This window comes from Oncorhynchus masou, chromosome 22, assembly GCF_036934945.1.
Source record: "Oncorhynchus masou masou isolate Uvic2021 chromosome 22, UVic_Omas_1.1, whole genome shotgun sequence".
Classification (NCBI taxonomy): Eukaryota; Metazoa; Chordata; class Actinopteri; order Salmoniformes; family Salmonidae; genus Oncorhynchus; species Oncorhynchus masou.
The window spans coordinates 26,207,191-26,229,350 of record NC_088233.1 but is presented as its reverse complement, the minus strand read 5'-3'; the positions used below and the strand labels follow the sequence as shown (position 1 = coordinate 26,229,350).

Genomic DNA, 22,160 nt, shown 5'->3' with positions numbered 1-22,160 from the left:
CAGGTTTTCTTCCAGAATGGTCCTGTATTTGGCTCCATCCATCTTCCCATCAATTTTAACCATCTTCCCTGTCCCTGCTGAAGAAAAGCAGGCCCAAACCATGATGCAGCCACCACCATGTTTGACAGTGGGGATGGTGTGTTCAGGTTGCTTTTACGCCAAACATAACGTTTTGCATTGTTGCCAAAAAGTTCAATTTTGGTTTCATCTGACCAGAGCACCTTCTTCCACATGTTTGGTGTGTCTCCCAGGTGGCTTGTGGCAAACTTTAAACAACACTTTTTATGGATATCTTTAAGAAATGGCTTTCTTCTTGCCACTCTTCCATAAAGGCCAGATTTGTGCAATATACGACTGATTGTTGTCCTATGGACAGAGTCTCCCACCTCAGCTGTAGATCTCTGCAGTTCATCCAGAGTGATCATGGGCCTCTTGGCTGCATCTCTGATCAGTCTTCTCCTTGTATGAGCTGAAAGTTTAGAGGGATGAATGAATTTAGAGGGCAAGAATTTCGTCAAATCTGTATACTTGGACTTGTTTAAAGCTTGGGAAATCTTTTTGTATCCAAATCCGGCTTTAAACTTCTTCACAATAGTATCTCGGACCTGCCTGGTGTGTTCCTTGTTCTTCATGATGCTCTCTGCGCTTTTAACGGACCTCTGAGACTATCACAGTGCAGGTGCATTTATACGGAGACTTGATTACACACAGGTGGATTGTATTTATCATCATTAGTCATTTAGGTCAACATTGGATCATTCAGAAATCCTCACTGAACTTCTGGAGAGTTTGCTGCACTGAAAGTAAAGGGGCTGAATAATTTTGCACACCCAATTTTTCAGTTTTTGATTTGTTAAAAAAGTTTGAAATATCCAATAAATGACGTTCCACTTCATGATTGTGTCCCACTTGTTGTTGATTCTTCACAAAAAAATACAGTTTTATATCTTTATGTTTGAAGCCTGAAATGTGGCAAAAGGTCGCAAAGTTCAAGGGGGCCGAATACTTTCGCAAGGCACTGTATCAAATAAAATCTAAGTTGATTTGTCACATGCACAGGTTACAGAAAATGTTGTGAAATTGTTACTTGCATAGTAGAGTATTTTGTTTAAACATGTAGCTAACTAGCTAAATAATTAACCATAATCCCAACTCATAATGTTTCTACCCTCGATTAATCTTCAGGTTTCTAACCATTCAGGTTCAATTTTGGCTAGCTAGTTAACATTAGGCTATAACTAACAATGCAAATGGCTCTGGGATACAAATAATATTACTAGACAGATCATACACATAACATTAGCTAATGAGCCAGCCAGCTAACATTAGCTAGCTAGCTAGCCAACAGTAGGTTAACTTCAAATGAAAACGACTTTGACAAAATTAGAAACGTATAATATCTGACAATGTAGCTCGCTAGACTATCTTAATCATATATATGGATGGACCCTTCTCCCTCTCTGTCACGAATGCCATGGTTGCCCTTAGTTTGAAGGTGTAATCCGGAGCCAGGTGTTTTAGACAACAGCCTTCTCTGTGTTCCCTTTTCAACTCACTCTGCGTATTTGCAATCAAACGGCAGAATTTCCTTCATACACTTAGCTATCATACTCTAAAAAAGTGTATGTTCAAATGCCTCTCCTGTGAAGTAGTGAGGCGCGGCATACACCTAGTTCACTGAAATGAGTCACAAATGTGGAAAAAGTCAAGGGGTGTGAATACTTTCTGAAGACACTGTATGAGCTACACAACACAATGATTTACTTATAATGACTAGAAACTGGCCAAATTATGATTCAAATGATCAACTAGTATGCTGTTTTACAGTAACATATAATTACATCAAGAAATGAAAAGCCTATTGCATTGCATAATTATGTAAAGTGTGAGCTCTGAGTGGTTCTTTTCCTGTTTACAGAGTGTGGAGGAGTGATCCGTAAACAGGGCCACATAGTCCTGGAGAGTTACCCCACCAATGCTCGTTGTGAGTGGACTGTTCAGGTGGACCGAGCATTCACCATCGATTTCAGGTGGGTGTGACCAACCATGTATTTGACCTGGTTTGTCTCTGAACTTCAAGACCGAGTTAGTTCACTGAACTTAACTTCTTGCGTCGAGCAATCCCTTATCCGGGAGCGTAATCATAGCCTCAAGCTCATTACCATAACGCAACGTTAACTTCTTGAAACTCCCCACCCCGGATCCGGGTTTGTGACTAAAGCCTCAGGCTCATTAGCATAACGCAACGTTAACGATTTCCGAAAATCGCAAATAAAATGAAAATAATGCGTCTGCTCTCAAGCATTGGCCTTTTCTTAACAACACTGTCATCTCAGATTTTCAAAATATGCTTTTGAACCATAGAAATTGACTAATTTGTGTAAGAGTATGCAAAGCTAGCATAGCATTTTGAGTAGCATTTAGCACCCAACATTTTCACAAAAACCAGATAACCAAATAAATAAAATAATTTACCTTTGAAGAGCTTCTGATGTTTTCAATGAGGAGACTCTCAGTTACATACCAAATGCGCAGTTTTTCCTGAAAGTGTCTGTGTGTAGGAGAAATCGTTCCGTTTTCTACATTGCGTCTGGCTACCGAAAACGAACCGAAAATTCAGTCACCTACAACGTAAAACTTTTTCCGGATTAACTACATAATATCGACCGAAACATGGCAAACGTTGTTTGGAATAAATCCTCAAGGTGTTTTTTCACATATCTCTTCATTGATATGCAGTTCGTGGAAGCTTGCTTTCCTCTCTGTATCCCATGGAAAAATACTGGCAGGTGACTTTTGCGCACCAATTTCGGCGCAGGACACCGGGCGGACACGTGGTAAATGTGGTCTCTTATGGTTAATCTTCCAATGATCTGCCTACAAATACGTCACAATGCTGCAGACACCTTGGGGAAACGACAGAAAGGGCAGGCTCATTCCTCTCGCATTCACAGCCATATAAGGAGACAATGGAAAACAGAGCCTCAAAAATCCTGCTCATTTCCTGGATGCCATCTCATCTTGGTTTTGCCTGAAGCTCACGTTCTAGGGCACGCACAGAGAATATCTTGGTAGTTTTGGACACGTCAGAGTGTTTTCTTTCGAAAGCTATCAATTATATGCATAGTCGAGCATCTTTTTGTGACAAAATATCTTGTTTAAAACGGGAACGTTTTTCATCCAAAAATGAAATAGCGCCCCCATAGATGTAAGAGGTTAACTATTCATGAAAATCACAAATGAAATGAAAGAAATATATTCACTCACAAGCTTAGCCTTTTGTTAACAACACTGTCATCTCAGATTTTCAAAATATGCTTTTCAACCATAGCTACACAAACATTTGTGTAAGAGTATTGATAGCTAGCATAGCATTAAGCCTAGCATTCAGCAGCCAACATTTTCACAAAAACAAGAAAAGCATTCAAATAAAATCATATTCCTTTGAAGAACTTCAGTTGTTTTCAATGAGGAGACTCTCAGTTAGATAGCAAATGTTCAGTTTTTCCAAAAAGATTATTTGTGTAGGAGAAATCGCTCCGTTTTGTTCATCACATTTGGCTAAGAAAAAAACCTGAAAATTCAGTCATTACAACGCCAAACGTTTTTCCAAATTAACTCCATAATATCGACAGAAACATGGCAAACGTTATTTAGAAACAATCCTCAAGGTGTTTTTCATATATCTATTCGATGATAAATAATTAGTGGCAGTTGACTTTCTCCTCTGAAGCAAATGGTAAAATGCACGCAGCTGGAGATTATGCAATAATTTTGACGGAGGACACCAAGCGGGCACCTGGTAAATGTAGTCTCTTATGGTCAATCTTCCAATGATATGCCTACAAATACGTCACAGTGTTGCATACACCTTGGGGAAACGACAGAAAGTGTAGGCTCATTCCTGGCGCATTCACAGCCATATAAGGAGACATTGGAACACAGCGCCCTCAAAATCTGGGCCATTTCCTGTTTTAAATTTAGTCTTGGTTTCGCCTGTAGCATCAGTTCTGTGGCACTCACAGATAAAATCTTTGCAGTTTTGGAAACGTCAGAGTGTTTTCTTTCCAAAGCTGTCAATTATATGCATAGTCGAGCATATATTCGTGACAAAATATCTTGTTTAAAACGGGAACGTTTTTTTATCCAATAATTAAAAGAGCGCCCCCTATATCGAAGAAGTTAAAAACCTCTACGGGATTGGTGTCCCCACATCAGGACGGTTGAGCTAATGTGCGCTAATGTGAGTAGCATGACGTTGTAAGAAACAGCAAACTTTCCAGGACATAGACATGTCTTATACGAGCAGAAAGCTTAAATTCTTGTTAATTTAACTGCACTGTCTAATTTACAGTAGCTATTAGAGTGAAAAAATACCATACTATTGTTTGAGGATAGTGCACAACAACATTTTTTTAATCAATTGATACATTCACCTCTGAAGGTAAATAATGTACTTACATTCAGTAATCTTGCTCTGATTTGAATCCTGAGGGTCCCAGTGATAAAATGTACCACAGTTTTGTTTGATAAAATCAATTTTTTTATATTCAAATGCAAGATCTGGGTCCTACAGTTTGAACCCCTGCTGCCTCCGGCTCCACACCCATCCCGCCTAGCCATCTAGATGTGTGAAAGTTAGTGTAAACGCTAATGATCCATCATGTAGGACATTTGTGGGAGCGTGTAAATTTAAATATTATATTACCATATTATTTTTGTATTTTCTCTATAGTTATGTACTTAAAAATGTATCAATTTACCAAATTGGCACCTTTGGGCAGACTTGATACAAAATATTGTCCAGTATTACTGGATCAATCTGAAACTTTGCACCCACACTGCTGTCATCTAGTGGACAAAATCTAAATTGAGCCAAAACTGCAATATTATATTATGGCCTTTCTCTTGCATTTCAAAGATGATGGACCCAAAAATATTTTGAAAACATTTTTTTTTGTATTATCTTTTACCAGATCTAATTTGTTATATTCTCCTACAGTCATTTCACATTTCCACAAAATACAAAGTGTTTCCTTTTAAATGGTATCAAGAATATGCATATCCTTGCTTCAGGTCCTGAGCTACAGGCAGTTAGATTTGGGTATGTATTTTTTGGCGAAATTTAAAAAAAGGGTCAGATCCTTAGGATGTTTAATTAATTTAAGCCTGGTGCTGCTAAATGAAAGCTAGTTCTAGCTAGTCAAGCATTGTGAAACAATCAGTGTCACTTAGTCATATTTTCCTCTGACATGAAAAGGCTAGACTTTGGCCTCTCTGGTGACCATCTGTAATAGTTATTAATACTTGACCCATTTAAGACTAATTTAATTTCAGTTTTCACAGTTCTATGAGAGGTATTTCATGGCCCAATGTCTAGACGAAGGTTGGAACCACACAAAGTCTTGAATAAAAGTCATTGCATTTCATTTATGTGATGTATTTTTTTATGTGATGTATTTTTTCCAAAATACATAAAACTTTTCGACAGGCAAGCATATATTTGAGGGCTTTTATGATAAAAAAAGCCACATTGAATATTGAGCTGCATTCAGTCTGTTGGCACAATATGTAGTACACACAGTAATAGCTTTGAGTGTTAAAATAAACAGATCCATAGAAAAAAATAGCATTCTTCACATACACATAAAGTTCCAGGTTAAACTACACAACCATGCCAAGCTCTATGATCAGATGACAAATGTGTCTGCAAGTACAGTAAAGACATAAAACAGGTTTCCAGGCCCGCTTGGGCTATCGTCACACGACATGGTCTATCGACAGAAAGAGATTGATGAAATATCTCCAAGTGAAGAAATAGGGCCTCATACTGCTGTTTTATGTATTATATGACATACAAGCCACAGAAACCATGAATGAAATAGTGCTCTTCTCTGTTTCATGTTGCTCTGCTCATAGTTGGACTAATGGAAAGTTATGAGTTTTGGCATCAGCCAGCTAAACCTTACTGGCAGGACCATCTTCTATTTATTACTCACTACTCTTGGCTACATCACGCTTATTTATTGCCGTACTAATGACGGACAACAACACACTCAGCGAGTTACACAGCAACACACGCTGCACGCCAATACTTTTAAGGCCCCTAAGATATTCCCGAAAACGAAAACCCAGGGCCAATTAGCACAAGCCCCTTTTTTCTTCTTTTAACTAGGAAAGTCAGTTAAGAACACATTCTTATTTTCAAAGACAGCCTAGGAACAGTGGGTTAACTGCGTTGTTCAGGGGCAGAACAACACATTTGGACCTTGTCAGCTAGGGGATTCAAACTTTCAACCTTTTGGTTACTAGTCCAACACTAACCACTAGGCTACCCTGCCGCCCTTGACCTAAGAGACTGTCACGCCCTGACCTTAGAGATCCTGTTTATCTGTATTTGGTTTGGTCAGGGAGTGATTTGGGGTGGGTATTCTATGTTCTATTATTTGTATTTCTATGTTTTGGCCGGGTAGGGTTCTCAATCAGGGACAGCTGTCTATCGTTTTCTCTGATTGAGATCCATACTTAGGTAGCCCTATGTCACACCTGTCTTTGTGGGAAGTTGACTTTGTTTATGGCACTTATCCTTAAGCATCACGGTTTGTTTTGTAGTGTTTATTGTTTTGTTCAGCGTCTTTTTCTAATAAAGAAAACATGTACGCCCACCACGCTGCACCTTGGTCCTCTTCATTCAACGGCCGTGTCAGAACTTCCCACCACAAACGGACCAAAGCAGCATGGTAAGGAGGAGCAGCGTGTTCAGGATTCATGGACTTGGGAGTAAATCCTTGACGGGAAAGGACCCTGGAGCAGGCTGGGGAATATTGCCATCCGAAAGAGGAACTGGAAGCAGCTAAAGCTGAGCGGTGGTGATATGAGGAGGATAACCATCGAAGCAGGCATGAGAGGCAGCCCCAAAATAATTTTGGGGAGGGGCATACGGGGAGTGTGGCAGAGTCAGGATTCAGACCTGAGCCAACTCCCCGTGCTTACCGTGGCGAGCATGTGACTGGTCACGCACCGTGCTATGGGGTGATGCGCACGGTGTCTCAAGTGAGCTTTCACAGGCCGGCGTGCTCTGTGCCAGTGTCCCGCATTTGCCGGGTGGAAGTGGGCATCCAGCCAGAACGGGCTATGCCAGCTCTGCGCTCGAGACCGCCAGTGCGCCTCCACGGCCCAGTGTATCCGGTGCCTCTGCCAAGAACTAAACCTCCTGTGTGTCTCCCCAGCCTGGTGAGTCCTGTGCCTGCTCCCAGAGCCAGGCCCCCTGTATGTCTCCCCAGCCTGGTGAGTCCTGTGCCTGCTCCCAGAGCCAGGCCTCCTGTGTGTCTCCCCAGCCTGGTGAGTCCTGTGCCTGCTCCCAGAGCCAGGCCTCCTGTGTGTCTCCCCAGCCTGGTGAGTCCTGTGCCTGCTCCCAGAGCCAGGCCTCCTGTGTGTCTCCCCAGCCTGGTGAGTCCTGTGCCTGCTCCCAGAGCCAGGCCTCCTGTGTGTCTCCCCAGCCTGGTGAGTCCTGTGCCTGCTCCCAGAGCCAGGCCTCCTGTGTGTCTCTCCATTTCAGTGATGATCCAAGGCAAGAACTTTCAAGTGATGATTCTTGGCACAAAGCTTCCAGTGATGATCCATGGCACGAAGCCTCCAGTGAGGAGTTATGGCATGACACCCCAATGACGGTCCCCAGTCCTGAGTCTCCAGCGACGGTCCGGAGCATCCAGTGATGGTCCGGAGCCCCCAGCGACATTCTCCGGTCCGGGGCCCCCAGCGACGGTCTCCAGTCCGAGACTTTGATAACACTTAGGGAAACTTGGTATTGTGACAAATTCTGATTTAAAATATGAGGTAAAATTCTCCTTTATATGTTGAGCCAAAGATCTTAAATCTACCAATATAGATTGTAAACTCACACCCCATCCAAATCCTTGTTTTCTGTATTCCTTGTACTGTTTCCAGCTGGCATCACTCACTGTTCTGTTCCACCAAAAATCCAAGCTTGTTCATTAAAAGGATATACCAATATGTTTCTCTCACCAAGTATCCTATTCTCTTAAACTCCAATTAAAACAGGTCCCAAAGCCACACAGACCTCTGGATGACCTTATATTCACAGGGAAAGCTGACGGAGCATGGTGGGAGTTGACATCAGTGTATTCACCAATCATACTATTCAGCTTGGCAGTGTGACATTTTGAGTTAATAAGCAAATCGTACACCAATGACACTTCAACAACTTACAATCAATAACTTACAATCAGACCAGTGTTAATACAGTCAGTCACACATGTTTGATTTGATGACTGATTCTGAAGAATGAGATCAGATATTTACAGGCATCAAACACACATACCATACATTTGTCACTGTGTTCAAAATATACAACTCTGATGGAAAATTGTGGGGATCCGTATTGAGTGTTATGTGCAAATTTACTCTTAAAGTTAGGGTGAACACATCAAGTATCCCTAAGATGTTTCTAATAGTACCGAAGCTTGACTACTAATATAGCGTATGTTTTCTATAACTGGACATCTGTTAACTCAAACATCCGTCGTTGTAAAATGTATGTCTAAAATATGTTCTGTTTACACAGCCTGTGTCACTAACAATTGTATCGTCATATCTTACATTTTTGATCTTAGCTCAAGTGCATTATTGTCCCATTAGTAACAATTGTAGCTTTGTTGCCTCAATTTGGAGAGCATTCGACATGATCTCAGCTTAAAGACTTGCAGATACATTTTTTATAAACGACTGAGTCATTTATTTTTTTAAGCATTGATCTCTTTCGCAGGCGAGGGAAGCTTAAAAACAGATGACTGTATGAAAAAGTACTCATCAGTTTTGCCTTCGTGAAAAGATTCCATATCCGTAATAGATTTTGCTTTCACCACAACGGGAGGAATTTAAACATTCAATTCTCACCTCCATTTAAAAGGAAGTGAGTTGTGCAAAGTAGTGGAATCACTGTTCCAATCACTACTGCTGGCTGTAGTAAAAGTCAGGGGTGTGAGATGGTGCCAGCCAGGATGGCAGCGCCAGTAAAGCCAGGTAGGCGAACCCTCTCAGAGCGCTCCAGTAAAAACAAGGGCTCGAGCAGGAAAGAAAGAGAAGTCTCCTTACTCAGAGTCAAGGGGGGCAACGAGGTGCAATAACACACCATTTACATCATGTTTACTATTTATACCACGTGAGAAACCTCTTAATTGGTTTTAAATGGAAAATCCAGGCCTGGCTAGTGCAATGAAAACTTTCTGGCTGGAATAAACAGAGGAGTGACAGGATGAGTGAATGGCATAAGTGACTAGCTGAAACAAACCGTGCCAATTGGCTTCCGTATACACACCATTTAAATGTCACTGCAAGAGAATACGTACGTTCTCAAAATACATACTTTTTTCACTTGCAATGTTTTAGCTGTAGTCACATATATTTCCAGGTTAATTCAAGGTGTGGAGATCAATTTATGTGGATTTGTGTCGCAAACCAACCCCCCAAACCCTATACTCCCATTAGTACTTCACATTGAGGTAAACTGTCAATACCACTAAATAAACTCGGTAATAAAATCATTTAGAACAGTCTCCCTAAGATACTTCTAACCAGCTCCCTCCCTCCCTCCCTCCCTCCCTCCCTCCCTCCCTCCCTCCCTCCCTCCCTCCCTCCCTCCCTCCCTCACTCACTCACTCACTCACTCACTCACTCACTCACTCACTCACTCACTCACTCACTCACTCACTCACTCACTCACTCACTCACTCACCCACAGGTTTATGATGCTGAGCCTGGAGTTTGACCATTCCTGTCGCTACGACTACATTGAGGTGCGTGATGGTGACAGTATCAACTCTCGTGTGATTGGTCGGTTCTGTGGGAACAACAGGCCTGCTCCAATCCAGAGCTCTGGCAACTCCCTACACGTCCTGTTTGTAGCCGATGGCTATAAGAACTTTGACGGCTTCTTCGCCACCTTCCAGGAAAGCTCAGGTAGGAACAGTACCTCCCAGAGTAGATTTTGAACCGAAAGTTGGCAAATTGATGAATAAGATCTGGGAATATATTGTGGTTTGCAAATATCCCATAGGGAGGTGACCAGTGGGGAATAGGGAGGTGACCAGTGGGGAATAGGGAGGTGACCAGTGGGGAATAGGGAGGTGACCAGTGGGGAATAGAGAGGTGACCAGTGGGGAATAGGGATGTGACCAGTGGGGAATAGGGAGGTGACCAGTAGGGAATAGGTAGATGAGGGCTTCGGTAGCAACCTGAATGTTAACTTATGGCTGTTATGATAACTAAGCAGAGCACACCCTTATCAAACTCATTCCAGGGAATCCCTGCTTGGCAGCCTAAGAGAGAAATCACATAAGTTCCAATTTAACCTGTCACTCAGCTCCTCATTCAAACCCAATCACCATGAACACACATGGTAACATAGTACTCCAAGCAGTCTACTCAAGCCACAAATACATACCACAGGATACTGTACATTTTGGGGATGGGTGTTGGAGAGTAGGCGTGAATGTAAACACTAAAGTATTTTCTCACCTATATACATTTCATACATTTCTTGCCATATCCCCAAAATAAACAATCCACTACAAACTTTGACTGTATTTCAGATCAATACTCAGAACAGATCAATGGTTCCTCTCCTGGCCTCCTTTTATTAGTGCAGATGAAGGGTGGGAGCGAGGAAAGCCTGCAATTATTTGTATATTTTTTAACTACTGTTATGTAGCCCATGTAACATGTCTAAGCATCCTTCCTGCTCCTTGTGTTTTCAGCATGCAGCTCCTCCCCCTGTCTCCATGATGGAACCTGTATCCTGGACACGTCCCTGTCCTACCACTGTGGCTGTCTGGCTGGCTACACTGGACAGCGGTGTGAGAATGGTGAGTACACTAAACTTTGGGTCAAACTATTCACAGAGGTGATGTGACTTGTGTTACTGGTGTCTTCCAGCTATACAGTACAGTTAAAACAAAGACCTCAGACAACAAGCATGTGGAATGTTCTATTCTAAGGTAGAATTCTCCCATGACCATCTCTTCAGAGAGTCCAAATAGTGCATACAACAATGAGTAAGTCACATTCACATTCACTACTGGTCACCTCCCTATTCCCTACTGGTCACCTCCCTATTCCCTACTGGTCACCTCCCTATTCCCTACTGGTCACCTCCCTATTCCCTACTGGTCACCTCCCTATTCCCTCCTGGTCATCTCCATATTCCCTGCTGGTCATCTCCCTATTCCCTGCTGTTCATCTCCCTATTCCCGACTGGTCACCTCCCTATTCCCTGATGTCATCTCCCTATTGGTCATCTCCCTATTCCCTACTGGTCATCTCCCTATTCCCTACTGGTCATCTCCCTATTCCCTACTGGTCATCTCCCTATTCCCTACTGGTCATCTCCATATTCCCTACTGGTCATCTCCCTATTCCCTGCTGTTCAGCTCCCTATTCCCTACTGGTCACCTCCCTATTCCCCACTGGTCACATCCCTATTCCCCACTGGTCACATCCCTATTCCCCACTGGTCACCTCTCTATTCCCCACTGGTCACCTCCCTATTCCCCACTGGTCACCTCCCTATTCCCCACTGGTCACCTCCCTATTCCCCACTGGTCACCTCCCTATTCCCTACTGGTCACCTCCCTATTCCCTACTGGTCACCTCCCTATTCCCTACTGGTCACCTCCCTATTCCCTACTGGTCAACTCCCTATTCCCTACTGGTCACCTCCCTATTCCCTACTGGTCACCTCCCTATTCCCTACTGGTCACCTCCCTATTCCCTACTGGTCACCTCCCTATTCCCTACTGGTCATCTCCCTATTCCCTACTGGTCATCTCCCTATTCCCTACTGGTCATCTCCATATTCCCTGCTGTCATCTCCATATTCCCTACTGGTCATCTCCATATTCCCTGCTGTCATCTCCATATTCTCTACTGGTCATCTCCCTATTCCCTACTGGTCATCTCCCTATTCCCTACTGGTCATCTCCCTATTCCCTACTGGTCACCTCCCTATTCCCCACTGGTCACCTCCCTATTCCCCACTGGTCACCTCCCTATTCCCCACTGGTCACCTCCCTATTCCCCACTGGTCACCTCCCTATTCCCCACTGGTCACCTCCCTATTCCCTACTGGTCACCTCCCTATTCCCTACTGGTCACCTCCCTATTCCCTACTGGTCACCTCCCTATTCCCTACTGGTCACCTCCCTATTCCCTACTGGTCACCTCCCTATTCCCTACTGGTCACCTCCCTATTCCCTACTGGTCACCTCCCTATTCCCTACTGGTCACCTCCCTATTCCCTACTGGTCACCTCCCTATTCCCTACTGGTCATGTCCCTATTCCTTACTGGTCACCTCCCTATTCCCCACTGGTCACCTCCCTATTCCCCACTGGTCATCTCCCTCTCTAGCCCTGTGCAATCAGCAGCTGGGGAAACTGTGTCCCATGTCGACAGATGGACTATAAACCACTCTGACCACCTGACAGAATTCTGACTTCATGAAACTGCACCTCACCATCTGAGTTTACTGTATGTATTGATTGTAAACATCTTGGAGAGAAATACCGACCCAGAGCGAATGATGAGAGCGATAGAGAGAGGCAGAGGAAGAGAGAGTGAGAGAGAGAATGACAGATATGGGCAAGTGGAAAATAAGTAATCAAGACTAAGATTGGCTAAGCTTCCCTCAGCCCATCTGAATCTGGGTCAGTCACCTGCCTGCCAACCAAACCATGCCAGGCAGCCTCGCCTTGAGAGGGCTCCAACAGGGCCCTGTATAGCTGGAGCTCCTTCTGTCCACAGCTCCACCACAACCCTGCTTCTTAATGGCCGTCTGGACTCAGGTCTAGGTTTCCTTACCCAACATCACCCCCCCCCCAGATGGAATCTCGTTCCATCTGGAATTCCTGTGAGGAGGGACGGACTGCTCGTTTGCGAGATAGATTTAGGATAACACTAATGTCGTATACAACCTTTGTCAGAATGACATGATTTCAAGAAAGGATTCTTTCCTAACTCTCTGTATATCTCTGATGCAGTCTTTATTTTAGACTAAGAATACTGAACCATAGTGGTGAATTAATTGTGCTTCTTTAATCATAACATCCTCTGTTAGCATTCCTTCATAATGACACAGACAGACAGACAGACACACACACACACACACACACACACACACACACACACAGGGATGGGAGGACTTGGGTGTGGCCAAACAGAGGACATGATTGGCTCTCAATTAAACATCCCTATACATTTGAGCTGTTTTTCCAATAAGAAAATGACTCAATAGTCTTGTGCACGTTTTTTCTTTTCCATGTCTGGAATTCCAAGCGAATTTCCCCTGTCCCGTCCCACGGCTCAACTGAATGGTGGAAACACTGGAAGGCAGGGAGACACTGATTATAGGGAGGGTTCCACTGCTATCAGACCACGGCCAGAGAGAGGGAGAGAGGCATGGGGCAGGTCCTACAATGCTTTGCCCCAATAGCCACAGTAAGGCCAGAGTGATATAGAATGACCATAATAAGTCTGTGTAGGTGTGTGCATGTGTTTGTGCCGACATGTGTGTGATTGGTATTCAGCTTGGTTCCAGATCAGAGAGAGGGGACCCAATGGTGAATTACAAGTTGATGTGTGCTATTTGTGTCAATCAAGTTCTCTATTTCACAGTTGGGCATTGTTTGAACATTTACACACTATTCCATTCCAGTCGACTAGTCCAAGCTGCATGCTACTAACCCACATCATAAAAACACCCACTACCTTGGAAAATGAAACAGTTTAACTAAAGCTTCTTTTTACTGGGAGTTTTCTATGTATTCCTCCGTTCCAGACAATGTGTTAACATTCCCTTCTGAGCTGTTCTCACTCTTACCAAGCCTGCTGAAATGATCTACTAATAAGGCGGTAAGATGTGGAGGCTGTATTTATAACTTCTACCTACTCAAAGAAGTAATGCTGAGGAGGAAGAATGGGTTTGTGAGCTGTGAACTGGGTTCTGAGAGCCCTGAAGCTGTAGGTGGCTGTTCAGAAGGAGGTGTTTTAACACTAGATAATATTGTACTAATACCGCACAGCAGTAAACGCACTTAGGTTATGTGAGCAGTAGCTGTGTGGTCCTATGTCTCTCTCGAGCCTGTTCGGTAGTTGCAGTGATGAGACAAGATCGTAATTGGATCGCAATTGGATATCACGAAATTGTGATATCCAATTAAATAAGAATGTGTGAGGAGGGTTGTTTATATTTCAGTGTGTGTGTAGCACTACATTCTGAGGTCTCCTAATATATTTGTACATATGTTATTGTGTCCTTCCAGTTGTAGGGTGCAGGAGGCCCCCAGTACCTGTCCATGGCTCCACAGAGGGGATATTCCATCACTCAGGGGCGCGAGTCACATTCCGCTGTGACCCTGGGTTCGAGCTCAGGGGGATCCGCACCGCCATCTGCCTCCAGGATGGCACCTGGAGCACTCCTGCCCCCCAGTGTGGTAAGAGGCCAGAGAGAGAGGGGCACAGCACAACAAACAATTTAGATGCTTGGTGAAAAATCCAACCTGATTGACTTTAGAGACATTGACACCGTAGGTTTGTTTTATACAATACCATTTGAGACATGTTAACACAACAGCTCCTCTAAGGAATAAACATATTTACAACTCATCTGCAAGTTCAATAGTGTCTGACAATCTGAATTGCAGCATCACTGATCCTACATGTTATCTGTGTTCCTCTGCAGTGCCTATGGTGAAATTATGTGCCATCCCAGCCAAGCCTGTGCATGGAGACCACTTCCTAGTGTACGGGCCCAATGATATCATCATAGCCCTGCAGTACCTGTGCTACCGGCCCTACAAGCTGAGCGGGACGCACCAGAGGACCTGTTTGCCCAACAACACCTGGAGCGGAACACCCCCCACATGTGGTAAAGGTTAGGATCAGAGCAAGGCATGATGGGAATCAGAGTCACAATTGATAATATTTCACTAGTAGAATGTGTACAACCATTCAGAATGGTTAGCCAACTGTATAACAACACTTATTTCAATCCAGAAATTCACTTGTTTTCTTACAGTGAATAATACACTTGCTGAACCAGGCAAAGACAAAGGAAATGACAAAGCAAGAGATACAGAAAAGGACAAAGAAAAGGATGCAGGAAAAGAGAAAGACACTGACAAAGACATTGAAAAACCCAAAGACAAAGAGAAAGACTATAATACAGGTATCAAAGAGGACGTGGCTGATAAAGATCCAGACGCAGGCCTGAGGAACACAACAGTGGATGGTAAAGACAAAAACATAGACATTACTCTGGTTAACATCCCAGGACGAAACGAGGATAAAACAAGTGACAAAGAAAAAGAACCTGGGCTAGATAAACCTTCTGGAGGTCCCAAGGATAGAGTGGACAGTAAAGAAACGGATGACATTGTAAACACACTGGAGGGAGAGAGAGAAAATGACTTGGGGAAAACCATCGCAGACATAGATGTCAGTCCAGATACTGGGGGAGACACAGACGTGATACAGGAGATAGGAAAGACAACAGAGATCCCTGAGATAGTGGTGTTGGTGGAAGATAAAGGACAGGAGGAAGAGAAGAAGAAAGAGGATCCAGTAGATAAAAGCAGTGATCCAAACATAGTTGATCCTAATGACTTAAAACCTAGGGGAGACACATTTGCCATAGATTACACTGAGTTAAAACCTAGGGGAGACACATTTGCCATAGATTACACTGAGTTAAAACCAAGGGGAGACACATTTGCTGTAGAGTACACTGTTACGGATGTGTTTGGCACCAATGACATAGAGCAGGGTATGAATACAACAATGTCTAAAGACATTGTGAAGATTTTTATTCCAACTAGAAACAACAACACACAGTTCACCCCATATTCATCAGGAGGCCAGGAAACTGAGAGGCTGGTGGAAAAGCCAAACGAAGATATAGGAGCAACTAAAGATGTAAGCTCAACTAAAGATACAATGGCAAGTACAAGCAAACCTGAAGAGGAAAATACTGGAAAAGATTCTGACAAAACAACTAAAGAGGAGTCTGATGATGAGAAGAGAGAAAACCAAAGCATCAGTGGTAAGACTCAGAATCACCCCGAACACTTCAGGTGCATGTTGTACAATACACTGCATTATTGAAACAGATATTATAATGACCCTCAGCATCTTACATTTTGTTCTCCAATCTCTCGCTAGCTCTCCACCTATCTATCTTACATTCTGCACCTCCTCTCTTTCCCCTCTCTTCCCTCCACCTCTTCTTCCAGAGGAGAGCTGTCCCCCTCTCCCACAGCTCTATCATGGGTACCAGCAGGTAGTGCCAGGGCTGGTGCCAGAGACAGTGGATTTCTTTTGTAATCACTCCTACGCTCTGAGTGGTGACGCCAGACGCACCTGCCAGCCTGGTGGAACCTGGGGGGGCACTCAACCCCTTTGTGTGAGAGGTAGGCACTTATGTGTGTGCGAGTTTGTGTGTGTGAGTGCATGCGAGCGTGTGTGCCTCAACTTTGTGATTATCAACAAGGGACACACTGGAGCACCTGCCAGTTGAGCACTATTTTTAGCAGCCTCTAATCAAACCAACATTGAGAATGAAAGCAGCTGCCAGCCTGTCAGTAGGTATTAATGGGAACCCTGTGTGTGTTTGTCTGCAGCCTGCAGAGAGTCCAAGGTCTCAGAGCTGGTCAGACAGAGAGTTCTGCCTCCACAAGCTCCATCCAGGTATGTTACAGAGCACACATAATAATACACATTATATAGTCCATATTTAATGTATATCCACATTGCCATCGCAATCATCATTTTTCTTATTTATCTGACCTTTATTTAACCAGGCAAGTCAGTTAAGAACAAATTCTTATTTTCAATGACGGCCTAGGAACAGTAGGTTCAGGGGCAGAATGACAGATTTCTACCTTATCAGCTCGGGGAATTGAACTTGCAACCTTTCGGTTACTAGTTTCTGGTCCAACACTCTAACCACCAGGCTAACCTGCCGCCCCATATATCAAAACCACATACATAAAACGTATATGTGCATAATCATATATCAACATCATTGGCACACCACACGAGAGAGACCATAAACACAATGTATGACCCTGATTAATGCACACATCACAACAGATGACTTAGCTCTTTATTGTGTGTGACAGAACCACTTTACCATGTGAAGCCCACATATCAATTACGGAACGCCTGCGGATCGGACTTTTCCTGGATCTTTCTTCCCAACAGCTAAAGGTCCCACAGCTTCTGTGCATGTGCAGGATTCTCTACTTTAGGCACAGTCTCTACTCTCTATTCTGGCAAATGGTGCTCGATCAGAGTTTAATCAATATCTGCAAGATCACATAATGATAGTATTGTACATAACAGAACCGAATATAACAGCATACTGTAGTGTAACGTTACTTTAAGACAAAAAACAGCACCTCATTTCCAATGAGATTTTAGGATGAATGTGCGAATGGTCGCATTTTGATCTCATGCGCGCGTAACTAAACAGTGTGCCACTAGGCAAAATATGTGCATTGATTGAAACAAGACAGGTAGGATATACTACAGTTTGTTAACACTACCTGCTCTACAATTGGCTCACTGTACATTATTCAAAACAACACTGTACATAACTAAGAAGATCATTCACAATTGACAGTGAGAAGTGTGAAGGGAGAGTGACCACACATTTTTGGGGTCGTTAATAAGTAGAGGTAAAGAAACACATGCGCAGAACGTGATACAGATCTTTCCGGTATTCCAGGGGAGCAGACGGGATTGGAACAGGGTGGTTACCTACAGATCGACAGCCTCTGCCTATAAATGAAACATTTAAAAACCTAAAAGGAGTTAATACATACTGCTAGACTCTTTGGGTACATTATACACTAGTTTGTTTCTGTAAAGGAATCTCAATGGAACCCTCTCATCTCTCAGGAAGACCCCTGTGCATAAGCTCTACTCATCCTCTGGGTTTGTGAAGATGTTCCAGTCTGTCAGCCCCACCAAAGTTCCCCCAATGCTATCCCAGCTGCCCCAGGGGTTCCACCACCTCCACACTCACATAGCGTACGAGTGTGCCTCTCCCTTTTACCAGCACTCAGGCAGTGCACGCCGCACCTGCCTCAAGACTGGCAAGTGGAGCGGGCGTCATGTCTCCTGTTCACCAGGTGAGGGCAGCAGAGCCACATTACTTGATGTATATCTTAATATAAAGGGAAGGTGTGTCTCGCCACCTAGGCATGCTAGAATTGCGCTTTCAAACCACACTTAGACACTAAGCAATCAAGATAATTGTATTGAAAAAGTAATATTCCAGGTTGGGTGTGATGTGGAATAAGGTTTCCATACAGTATCAAGTGTTGTTTTATCACTCTGGCAGATCTGAGGTTTAACATCTTCCTTCCCCTTCTTTCCCACCCTTCTCACGCCTGGCCACACTTTCCTCTCCTCCACCCTTGTCTCTCCATCCTTCTATTTTCCCAGTGTGTGGGAAGCATCCCACCTTTGACCCCCAGAGCCCGGCAGAGTCCCACTGGCCCTGGCTAGCCGCCATCTACCAACGCCCCACCAACGGAGCAGGGACCAAGCTGGACAAGAAGGCCAGCCTTGCTGGGTCACTAAAGAAGGGGACTGGAGCTGAATCAGGTGCTGGGGTTGGATCCCAGGGGCAGGATGAGGCCTCAGGCTGGCAGCTGGTGTGTAGCGGGGCCCTGGTGAACCAGCGGAGTGTGGTGTTGGCAGCCCACTGTGTGACTGAACTGGGGAAGCTGTACCCTCTGGATGCAGCCACAGTCAAGGTGGTGATGGGAAAACACTACCGCAGTGACCTCCGGGAGACCAAAGGCCTGCAGCATCTCAGGGTAAGAGAGGGGATGGAGAGATTTTAAGGGTGGGGAGTAGAGAGTGAGAGTGGCTAAATGGGTTAGTGGGTGGGGGTGGGCAGTGAGAGTGAGTTTGGAGAGGAGTAGGGAATGATGGATGATGTGGTTGGCTGAGACCACCTGTATTTAGCCACACACTGCAATGATTAGACTGAAATACAGCTATGGTGTACAGTTCACCACACATGATGTTACACACTATAGGTACATTTATCAAGCCTTATGAGATGGTAAAAGCTCAAGGTCTACATCTATATAATATCAATGGCTGGGTGGTTTTGAACCAGTGTCCAATTAAAATGTATAATTTCACAACGATGACATCATGTCTACTACATCGAGCCATGTAAAACAGCCCCGTGTTTTGTTTTACGTTCAATCATTGAACAAGTGCCAGAGAGCTACTTTGACCGTAAGTAATCACCAATGTGGTTGTGCGACATGGCTAGTCTGGATCTAACCAACATATACAGTAGTGTATTGCCATTTTGCAGTATATTGTACATGATATGGTCTAATGGTGCATTATGCGCTTTATAAAAGGCTGTCAATTAATATACACCACATTACCAAAAATATGTGGACATCTGCTCATCGAAAATCTCATTCCAAAATCATAGGCATAAATATGGAGTTGGTCCCCTTTTTGCTGCTATAACAGCCTCCACTCTTCTGGGAAAGGTTTCCACTAGATGTTGGAACATTGGAACATTTCTGTAAGGACCTCACTTTGTGCACATGGACATTGTCATGCTGAAACAGGAAAGGGCCTTCCCCAAACTGTTGCCACTAAGTTGGAAGCACAGAATCATCAAGAATGTCATTGTATGCTGTAGCATTAAGATTTCCTTTCACTGGAACTAAGGGCCTAGCCCGAACCATGAAAAACAGCCCCAGATCATTATTGCTCCTCCACCAAACTTAACAGTTGGCACTGTGCATTGGGGCAGGTAGAGTTCTCCTGGCATCCGCCAGACTCATATATATCCGTCAGACTGCCAGATGGTGAACCGCGATTCATCACTCCAGAGAACGCGTTTCTACTGCTCCGGAGTCCAATGGCGGCGAGCTTTAACCCTCCAACCGACACTTGGCATTGCGCATGGTGATCTTAGGCTTGTGTGTGGCTGCTCAGCCATGGAAACCCATTTCACTAAGATCCTGACAAACAGTTATTGTGCTTATGTTACTTCCAGAGGCAGTTTGGAACTCGTTAGTAAGTATTACTACCTAGGACAGACAATTTGTACCCGCTACATGCTTCAGCACTTGGAGGTACCGTTCTTTGAGCTTGTGTGGCCTACCCTTCGTGAATGAGCCGTTGTTGCTCCTAGACATTTCCACTTCACAATAACAGCATTTACAGTTGACCGGGGCAGTTCTAGAAGGGCAGAAATGATGAACAGACGAACAGACTTGTTGGGAAGGTGGCACATTGAAAGTCACTGAGCTCTTCAGTAAGGCCATTCTGCTGTCAATGTTTGTCTATGGAAATTGCATGGCTGTGTGCTCAATTTTATATCTGTCAACAACGGATGTTGCGGAAATAGCTAAATCCACTAATTTGAAGGGATGCCCACATAATTGTGTATATATATAGTGTATGTGCACGTGATTGAGGAGTGTGAGTGAGTTGCCAGGTAACAAGCACAGCTAACGTCATTCCACTGACAGCCAAGCTGTCACCCTGCTGTTATGTTTGGCACAGGATCTCTCTTCTTTCTACAGATTTTCTTTTTTGACACCGCCTTTCTCTCTCAATTCTTTCTCTTACCATCCCTCCTCTCTATCTCTGACAATTCCTTCTTCATTCTGACTACCCCTTCGCTCCCTGACCATCCCACCTGTACCGATTCTTTCACTGACCAGTCTATTTCCTCTCACTCCCTGATAATCATTTCTTTCTGTCTCTCTTCCCATCCCTCCTCTTTTCCTTCAGGTGGCCTCCATCTCTATCCACCCCAACTACGACCCCCTGGTTCTTGACTCAGACCTGGCAGTGATCAAGCTGCTGGACAAGGCTCGTATTGGGGAGAAGGTCCTGCCCCTCTGCCTACCTGACATCCAGGGGGGAGAGGTGACCTCCAGAGAAGGGTTGGTGACGGGCTGGGCCCCCCTGCCAGATCCCCGGATCGGGGAAGAGGAGCAGGCCAGGGTGGGTGTGCAGCACCTGGCCGACGTGGTGCCCTGCGAGCAGCAGTATGCCCGTAAAGGGGTGCCCGTGAGCGTCACGGACAACATGCTCTGTGGCCGCCAGCGACCCGACTACAGCCCATCTAACATCTGTCCCGCGGACACAGGGGGTATCCTGATCCTTCCTGCCCAGACAGGCTCCCCCCAGGACCCCTCTCTTGCCTCTCCAGAGGGGCAGGACACATCCAAAGGGGAGTGGCGGCTGCTGGGGTTGGTAAGTTTCGGGTATGACCAGGGAGAGTGTGACCCAGACCTGTTTACAGTGTACACACATGTGGCCAACTTCAAAGACTGGATAGAGAGCCATATGAAGTGACATCACCAGGATGTGACTCGCCCTGTATCTCTTTTTCCTCCCTCTCCCTCTTCATCATTATTCCTCCTCTTACTTTTATTTGCCAACATTTTTCTCCATTCTCATTTTTCTTCCATCTACCTGCTTCTTGTCATACCCAAGCAGGGAGTGTGATCACAAAAGAGCAGAGTAACACTGGACTGTACAGTGCTCTGAGCTGACTTTAGGAGGCCATAACACAAACGGATCAGATAGAGCTGCTCTCCACTCAGCACAGTACTTCAGTGTTCATGTTTTACCTTAAATTTGGTCTTAGACCTGAAAACGAAAACCAGTTCCCTGGGAAAAGCTGGTTTTCATTGTATTCTTTGATATGTATATATAATGTAATGAATTATTATTATGGCTCTGCACGTGGTTCAAGGGATGTACATATTGTATAGAAGGACATAAATGTAATGTTGTTTTTAATTAAAGATATGTGGTTGTGTGTAAAGAAACGGGGGTCTGGTTAGAGTTATTCATCGAGTGTGGTTCTGTGAGCTTTCATCCAGCATTAATTCAAAGGATTCCCATGTGATTCTACTAAATAGAGTTCAGAGAGAGAACCTGGTGCTTGCTATGTAAACCAGACAGCCATTTGGCCAGGACCAGAGAAATCCTATGAATTAATCCAGATCAAGTATAAGGGCTGCAATCGAACACCTGCAAATTGAAATCATTAACAAAATAATTGATGTTCCTACATGTGTG

At 44.3% G+C, this 22,160-nt stretch overlaps 1 protein-coding gene across 2 annotated transcripts in view; it reads left to right on the top strand.

The window, feature by feature from the left end:
• Window positions 1–21,907, top strand: part of LOC135509242 (inactive serine protease PAMR1-like) — a 48,214-nt gene extending 26,307 nt beyond the window's left edge. Inside the window, exons 4-14 of one of the 2 annotated variants that reach the window (XM_064929733.1) lie at window positions 1,919–2,030; window positions 9,761–9,978; window positions 10,776–10,883; window positions 14,336–14,506; window positions 14,755–14,940; window positions 15,091–16,113; window positions 16,304–16,480; window positions 16,691–16,757; window positions 17,973–18,205; window positions 18,522–18,898; window positions 20,859–21,907. In XM_064929733.1, the coding sequence (XP_064785805.1) occupies window positions 1,919–2,030; window positions 9,761–9,978; window positions 10,776–10,883; window positions 14,336–14,506; window positions 14,755–14,940; window positions 15,091–16,113; window positions 16,304–16,480; window positions 16,691–16,757; window positions 17,973–18,205; window positions 18,522–18,898; window positions 20,859–21,428 (3,242 nt within the window). In that variant the 3' untranslated portion in view covers window positions 21,429–21,907. Of the gene's footprint in view, window positions 1–1,918; window positions 2,031–9,760; window positions 9,979–10,775; window positions 10,884–14,335; window positions 14,507–14,754; window positions 14,947–15,090; window positions 16,114–16,303; window positions 16,481–16,690; window positions 16,758–17,972; window positions 18,206–18,521; window positions 18,899–20,858 lie in introns of both variants that reach the window. The other variant, XM_064929732.1, reaches the window with a different exon arrangement.
• The last annotated feature ends 253 nt before the right edge of the window (window positions 21,908–22,160 follow it).